This window comes from Microtus oregoni, unplaced genomic scaffold (genome assembly GCF_018167655.1).
Source record: "Microtus oregoni isolate MIOR12 unplaced genomic scaffold, Mior012 000004F_ref0000308, whole genome shotgun sequence".
Classification (NCBI taxonomy): Eukaryota; Metazoa; Chordata; class Mammalia; order Rodentia; family Cricetidae; genus Microtus; species Microtus oregoni.
The window spans coordinates 48,915,001-48,923,528 of NW_024543063.1; the positions used below are offsets into that span (position 1 = coordinate 48,915,001).

An 8,528-nucleotide genomic window follows, 5' to 3' on the forward strand; every position below is an offset into this window, starting at 1 on the left:
TTAGAAATAAAAAACCCAAATAATTCAATTAAAAAACAAGGAACAGATTTAAACAGAGAATTCTCAATAGAGGAATCTCAAATGGCTGAAAAACACTCAAAAAAATGTTTAATGTCCTTAGCCATCAGGGAAATGCAAATCAAAACTACTTTGAGATTCCATCTGACACCTGTTAGAATGGCTAAAATAAAAACCACAAGTGACAGCTCATGCTGGTGGAGGATGTGGAGCAAGGGAAACACCCCTCAACTGTTTGGGGAATGCAAACTTGTATAGAGTCACTCTGGCAATCAATAGGGCAGTTCTACATCAAGATCCAGCTGATACTACTCCTGGGCATATACCCAAAGGACATGCTATCCTAACACAAGGACACTTATTCAATCATGTTCATTGTTGTTTTATTATAATAGTCAGAAATTGGAAATGACCTAGATGTTCCTCAACAGAAGAATGGATAAAGAAAATGTGGTACATTTACACGATGGAGAACTACTCAGCTGTTAAAAAAATGACATCATGAAATTTACAGGCAATGGATGGAACTTGAAAAAAATCACTCTGAGTGAGATAACCCCAGAAAGATAAATATGATATGTATTCACTTATAAGTGGATATTAGCCATTAAGTAAATGTTAACCAAGTCACAATCTGTAGACCCAGAGATGTTGAATAAAGGGAAGGGGTCTGGGGGCGGGGGGGGGGGGCGGTGACAGGAAAGGGAAGAGTGTCAGCTGCTGGGAGAGATGGGTTGGAAAAGTTGACTGGAACATGCGGGGTGGTATGGAAACCTAACACAGTGGAAAATTCATGAAATCTATGAAGGTGAGCCTAATGAGGATCCCCCTTAGAAATGGGGGACACTGAGTCTCACTGGCCATCTCTTGTTGCCAGGAGAGGCTTTCAGTGGTAGGACTAGGGTGCATTCAATTGAGTTGTTGGCCAAGGGGGGCTGTCCCATGGAAATCCCTGAACAACCCAGGGTGTTGCTAAGACTAAAGGCTGTTCTCTCCAAAATGACAGCAAGGCCTCACTGCTGAGAACAACATCCACACACTCACTGAATATGGATAAGTACAGTTAATGCCTTCGCCCCTTATGTCCTAGTCTCTTTGGTGTGGGAAGGTCCTCTGCATGCTACTGAAAGAGGAATGTAACACTAACTCACCCACAAAACCTTTGACCTGCAATCTGTCCTGCCTGCAAAATATGCAAGGGCAATGGTGGCACAGACTGTTTGGAAGTAGCCAACCAATGTCTGATTTGACTTAAGGCCCACCCATGAGAAGGAACTCATACCCTACACTGCTTGGGTAACTGAGACTAGACAGCCCAGAGACCTATGGTCTCTAACAAACACTACTTATCTTAAAGCAAACAAAACCCAAAAACCAACAACAACAAAAACCAATGCCTTATCATCAGAGAGGTGGCTTCCTCCAGGAGCAGATGAAAACAGATGCAGAGATCCACGGCCAGACATTACCCAAAGAGAGAATCTAAATTGGAAGTTTCCATCAAATCCCTCTCCTCGGACAATCCCAAGGAAGAGGAGGCAGATTGTAGGAGTCGAGGGAATGGAGGACACCAGGAGAACAAGGCCCTCGAAATAACTAAGCAAGGCGCATATGAACTCACAGAGACTAAAGCAGCAAGCACGGGGCCTACACCAGCTCCTCTGTGGATATATTATACCTATTATCTTAGTATTTTTTTTATGGGATTCCTGACTGTGAGAATGAGTGAGTTCCTACTCTTGGAACTCTTTTCTTCCTGTTGGGTTGCTATGTCCAACTTTGATATGATATCTTTTGCTTCCTTTTAATATATTTTATTTTGTCATGTTTGGTTGTTTTCTCTTAGAAACCTGTTCTTTTCTAATGAGAGACAGAAAGAGTGGTTTGGGAGGGGAGAAGAGGTGGGGAGGAACTGGGAAGAATAGAAGGAGGAGAAACTATTATCAGGATATACTGTATAAGAAAAGAATCTATTTTCAATAAAAGGGAAAATAGAAAGGAGACAAAAGTTAAGAATATGCTCTAATTTATTAACACAGTTCTAAATTTAAATTTCTTTAGGACATTTATACTCAGGAGAATTCTCCAAACAAATAGGTCGGCAGCCACATCTACTGGTAGGAGCAGTAAAGAGAATTTGTGTCCTGTGGTTGCCCTGGATCCCTGAGAGCCTTCCCCAAAGACCACATGGAGCCCTTAGCAGTGAGCAGAGATCACCTTAAGGATTGAAGAGAACCAAGTGATTAATTACAGTGTCTTCCTATGGCAGGAAAGAGTTTAGGGTTGGAAAGGATCACTTACAAGCAAAGGCCAAAACAACCATCTCATCAGTTTGTCAAGTCTGCACATATACAAAGCTATGAAAAATAAAATAATGGAGAATTCAAATCCAGTGATAACGATGTATGGTTCAGGGGCTTGTGCGATGATGAAAAAGGTCATAGATGCCACAGTTACTACCTAGAAGGAGAAAACAATGATTTAGTCATTGGCCATACGCGCTTAAGCTATAGGTTTACTTATGGTGGGGTGTATGTATGCTGTGTACTACTGGCAATCGACTACAGGGTCTCATGGATGTGAGTGCTGAACCACTGAATTACATGCACCTGTAACCCCAAAATGATGTCTAAAAACCACTCCGTAAGATTTCTGTAAGACACCGTGGGCATGAGAGATAGGACGACACATGTGGGCATTGACTTCAGGGTGTGTTTTAGAGGAGTAAGTGCTTCTCCGGTCATTTCCCACACATGTCGGGATTTTTTTTACCCCCACATATCTCCTCTGCCAGCTCTTTCCTACAAGCACACCTAAGTTGTCTTCTCTTAAGACACCCCTCCCCAAGTCTTTTCCTCTCATCTTCTCCAGAAAAACCCTGTTCTGTCCCCCGCCCCACGCTCCTTGTGACATCTACATCTGGCTGCTTAGAATTCTTCATCACTCATTTCCTCATCATTCCCTAACTATTAGTAATTTGCAATCTGCTGTTAAACTTGAGCTGAACGTTGCCATGAGGGTAAAGGTGAAGGGGAGGCGAATGCAGGTGGTGGAGGAGGTGGGTTTAAACATTCTGTCAGAAGAAACAAAAATCTGATGTTTAAGACTTACTACTTAATGTACAATGCACATTTTTATATAATTCCTCTTACTAAACACAAAGCCATTAGAATTAAGGGACAGCTAAAGACTGGAAACAACCTCAGTGAGGCCAATTAGTGACTGGATAAAGAACACGTGATCAGTGCTGGGATACAGCTCCATGAGAGGTATGAGGTCACTAACCTAGCATATGTGAAGGCCTCTGTTAATCTCCAGAATCACACACACACAGACACACACATACACAGACACACACACACACACACACACACACACACACACACACACGGTGTAGGGGGAGAGACAAGTCTACCTGTCCACACAATGGAGTATTAGCAGCAAAGAGAAGGAAGTATTGATATGGATATACTATTGACATATGATACGGAAGAATCTCAAAATAATTATGATGAATGAAAGACAGATAAGACGAGAATACACTATATGTCATTTATATAAAATTCTAGGAAACGAAAGCTTATCTGCAATTACAGCAAAAGTTGCAGTTACAATAAGCAGATGAGTCAATCCCAGGACGAGAGTAGGCAGGAAGGAGCGGCTACCAGGGCCATGAGAAGCACATCAGTGGTCTAGGTGTTAATATGTGCCGCTTAACCAGACACACTCGGAGAAGTGCACGATTGAGTCATTTCCTTGAAATTGCCATAGAAACACAGATCCTACGGTGGCTCTGACAGCATCAGGACCACTGCTGTCCCAGCAATCAACCCAGCTACGAATGCGTGCCATGTGTGGCTGTACTAAATATCCTGACTGTGGTGACCGTTTCATGGGCCCGTGTCAAAACTGATCACATGATATGTCCCATGCAAATGCACGTGGCTTTTCTATCAGCTATTATAACACAGACAGGCATCTAAAATGTAAATTTGTTCATACACTTCCTCATTTATTTAAAAATCCTTCAAGGCTACAGTCTCCACGATTGAGCCTCCCTTTCACCATGTGTTCAAGATCTAGGAGTCCAAGATCTGGTAACGCTGTGGTGCTACACTGGACTCCTCCCTTTCTCTTACCCCACATCTGGATCAGTAGCAAATCTTAAGCACAGACTCCCAAATCCTTTTTTTTTTTGGTTGGGTGGGTGGTGACAACAGGGTTTGATCATGTCACCCTGACTCGCCTAGAATTCACTCTGTAGACCAGGCTGGCCTCAAACTCACAAGGATCTGCCTGCTTCTGCCTCCAACACACTGAGATTAAAGGTGTGTATAAAAGGTATATACAAAACATAAATGAATTCTGCAGTTAGATTTGGGCTCCATCTCTAAGATATCTCATTACATATACATAGACATAGATATTACGAAATCCAAGACAGTTCTTGTTACAGGACAGTTGATCACACTGTGAACCCCGAGACTGAGCTAATTAGATAAAATCAATCTTGGGTCAAGAAGTAGAACCAGCAACAAGTTGACAGGAAATAGCCATAGGGAGCTAGAGAGAGTCAGAAAAAGGATAGAGAAGCAGACAGGAAGTAGCGAGGAGGGACTTTTGAGCCTGGCAGCCTTTTGGGTGGAAGGGAAGCTCTCTTGCTGGGCTGCTGGCTAAAGAGGAAGGTCTGCTGGTTGCTTCCTGGCCTCTCTGAGATAGCAGGTTTTCACCCCAGTATCTGACACCCGAGTCTTTAGTGGTAAGATAGAATACTTGTTGTACAGCACTTATATTTAAGCAAACAAAAACCAAAGCTGGACATGGTAGAACACACCTAGAATCTGTCTGAAATTCTAGCACTGGGGAGGTGGAGACTCTGGTGCTTGCGGGTGAGCCAGCCTAATCTGATTGGCAAACCTGAGGTCAATGAAGAGACCCTGTCTCAAAAGCCAAGGTGAGCAGCTCCTGAAGACGACCACCAGAGGCTGACCTTTTGGTGACTAGATACAACAGTTTTGTGATTCAGGACTTTTATCTTGGTGACTAAATGAAAGAATTCTCTGAGTTAGGAATCCACTTTTGTCTTGGTTCCTCTTTGTTCCAGCTACTCATCCAGAAGCTGGAACACACTGCTTAACTATTTACTTATGGGCTGGAGAGACGGCTCAGCGGTTTAAAGGCTAGACTCACAATCAAAAAATATAAACATTTATTTATGTTTAGGCCTCACGTGTGCAGTGCCCAGGAAGGCCAGAAGAGGGCAGCACAGGCCCTGGAGCCGGAGTTACAGGTGGCTGAGGGACACTCAACATGAGTACCAGCACTGAACCCCACTTCTCTGTAAGAGCAGTTTCTTCCTGTAAGCGCGGAGCCATCTCTCCAGCCCCTCACACTGTATCTAGACATAATAGAGGGGGCTGGAGAGATGGCTCAGTGGTTAAGAGCACATCCTGTTCTGGCAGAGGACTTGGATATGCTTCCCAGCACCTATGTGCAGGTTCACAATCATCCATAGCTCCAGGGCCAGGAGATCCGACACCCTCTTCTGCCTCCCGAAGGCACCAAGCACTTACGTGGTGCACATAAATACACACAGGCGTGCGCGCGCGTGTGTGTGTGCGCGCACACACACACACACACACACACACTGTTAAAGAAGAAGTAATAGCATATGGGAGTGCCCTCAATTCCAGCATTTGGGTATCAGGGACAGGTGCACAGACCCTATCAAAAACAAAAAAGAACAACACAAAATAAAGAATATCCAACTTAACCCCCCCCAACACACACACACACACACACACACACACACACACACACAGCCGTCTTTCTCTTCTAGAAAGAGTGTTCTAGAACTTATGGAACCTAATGTCAAACTCCAGGTCGTCAGTCACTTTCTTAGTTAAAGAAACCAGATGTTGCCTCTCCCTTGGCACCCGAGGTACTTTTCTACATATCTCTTGTGAATCATAGCTTGTAGCGATTTCTTAAAGTCACAGATTTCTGGCACGGGGAAGATTTCAAATGGAATTTAGTTTACTCGTTCACCTCAAGTTTAAATCTCCTTTGCACAAGCCTTACCAGTGCCCATCTGTGCAGTCTGTTGCCTGGGAAACACTGCCTTCCCTGGTGGTCATTTAGTTTTGGCATGCTTTTTTTTTTTAAAATATAAAACTCTTCTTCCTGTTATGTGGAAATGTTCCCCTTGTAATCTTTAACTATGTCATGTCAACTCTTCAAATTTTAAACTGCGTCTTTTCCCTTTCCCTCTCAGTTTTCTTACATTCCTTCAACTATGGTTGTTTGTAAATGAAAATGAGGACATGGCCCCTCCTAGCTATGATTCAGGAGAAGGATTTTTATTGTAGATCTGAGGGCAAGTACAGTCAGAGGCATCCGGAAGAGACTAGACTGAACGGAATCATGAGAAGCGGGGGTGGGGAGCGAGAGAGGAAGAGAGCAAGAGGAGAGAGGACAAATGGTCCAAGAGGGCAGTTGAAGACCAAGAGAGAGGGCTGAAATGGCCTGTTTATATAGAAAGGAGAAGGTAGGGGGTGGGATGGAAGGGAAGTCCGGCCCCTGGGCTGAACAGGTTTAGGGTAGGGGACCCGGGGAGAAGTGCTGGGAGGAAGTACGGAGTGAACCCTGTCCCGGGTTTGGGACCGTCACAATAGTTTGTACTTCTCATCTTTCTCCAAAGCTCTCTCCAGAACTGACCGCAACTCCCCGTTAGGTCTGGAGCCCTAATAAGGACAGAGGAATCTTTGCCCTTGCTCCGGGTTGAATCAGTTCTGAGCTGGACAACACCTAAAGTCCGACTTACAGTTAAAGATAGTCAACCTTTTATTTTATTTTTATTATTATTTTAATCTTGTTGGGTTCTGAGTAGTGAGACCGAAGCTGCCTTGTCTGATAGGCTACCGCCAAGTTTGTGACTCCAAATGCGGGGTGTTCAGGTAGATCTATGGGTGTGTTCCTACACCATCTGAAGAGGAAGTCATTCTACCCCATGGTTCTTCTCCCAGCGTGTAGAGCAACAGAGCAATGCTTTGCAAGTGGAAAGGCGTGGCTGGAAACAAGGTGACCGCGCAAATGCTGCCCCAGACTTCCTAACCCAGTCTTCTCCACTCCGGAGTAACCTACCCACAGCCCTGCGTTCTCGCCCTGGTCCTCACCATTCGCAGCATCTTCACAAGGCCTTTCACGCTTAAGCAGAAGGACCGTTCCACGTCCTGCTCTGTAGACTCCATTTCTCCCACAGATCCAACAGTCACGCTTCTCTTTCAAGCCTTCTCAGTTAATTGCTCTCTCCAGGACTCGCGCCACATTCTTAACTGCCGCGGCGGAGCCAGCAGTACTTCTCTCTGTTGCAAGCCCCGGCGCCGCGCATGCGCACTAGTGCAGGCCTCCGGCTCTTGCTCCGCCCGTCTCTAAACTCCGGAGCTCAGACGTGGAGCATGCTGGTGTGCACCTTCTCACCCGGGCCAGCGCCACCACTGCTCTCTGTCCAGGAGCTTCTTTTGTGGAGAAGCACTGTTGGAGTAGGAGGAGGAAGACCCAAGAATGGCAGCCCCACCTCCTTGTCCTTTGAACATCTCAAATGTCACCTCCTTAGGGTTTTCCTTGGCCACCTTGTCTAGAGCGACCAGTCATTCCTCTGCATTTTTTTTTTTTTGGTAGCTTGGCTAGATTACAAGCATATCCCGCCGGAAAATGTTGATTCACTGTTAATAAGTTAGATTTAGGAGAAAGAGGTTCCGGTGTTCTATTAGACTATGGGTAACCAGAATGTATTGCTTTATTTAAAATTAAAAGCTAAAAGAAAGAAATTTGAAATTTTTCAGCACAAATTATTCCAAAAAGACATGGAGTTACCTTTATATGAACTTTACACAACATGCACAAGTAACGCAATACCACATGGTACCTTGTAAATATGTATCAGTTAAAATAAAAATATAGATTCTACAAAGCAAGGGTCTGTCTGCTTCTTTTCCTGCAGAGTTCCCAGTCTGGTCCCCCCTCCCCCCTGCATCAATAGCTATAGACTACTATGTAACCTAAACTTAAGGTCTGATCCTCCTAGTCTGGCGTTGCTCTAGAGATGCAAGTACATCTCTGGAGTACCTTTGTGTCCTGCTGTTGTTAGTTGTCCCCCAGTTAGAACAGCCTTCTAGCTAAGGAGCTCCAGTGCAGCCAGGATGACACCATGCTGGATCATTTTTCAGACGCAGGAAGTATGTGTCGCTTATGTGATTTGTCTTGTATAATTGCTGTGATAAAACAAACACTGACCATCGGGGAAGAAAGGGTTATTGGACTTCTAGCCTACAGCCTATCACCAAGGGAAGACAGGAGGATTGCAAGGCTGGAATCTGGAGGCAGAAGCTGAAACAGACACCAGTGACACAGGAACGAAAGATGTTTACTGGCTTCGTCTTTCACAAACACCTCAGGCCCAGCTGCCCGGGGACAGCACGACTCACAGCGGGCAACCCCTCCTTCATCAA

At 44.8% G+C, this 8,528-nt stretch overlaps 1 protein-coding gene across 1 annotated transcript in view; it reads right to left on the bottom strand.

Moving 5' to 3' along the window:
• Positions 1 to 7,479, bottom strand: part of Cklf (chemokine like factor) — a 14,392-nt gene extending 6,913 nt beyond the window's left edge. Inside the window, exons 1-2 of the mRNA XM_041650463.1 lie at positions 7,194 to 7,479; positions 2,320 to 2,478 (exon numbers count right to left, since the gene is read on the bottom strand). Of these exons, the coding sequence (XP_041506397.1) occupies positions 2,320 to 2,478; positions 7,194 to 7,268 (234 nt within the window). The 5' untranslated portion in view covers positions 7,269 to 7,479. The remainder of the gene's footprint in view (positions 1 to 2,319; positions 2,479 to 7,193) is intronic.
• Positions 7,480 to 8,528: the final 1,049 nt, after the last annotated feature.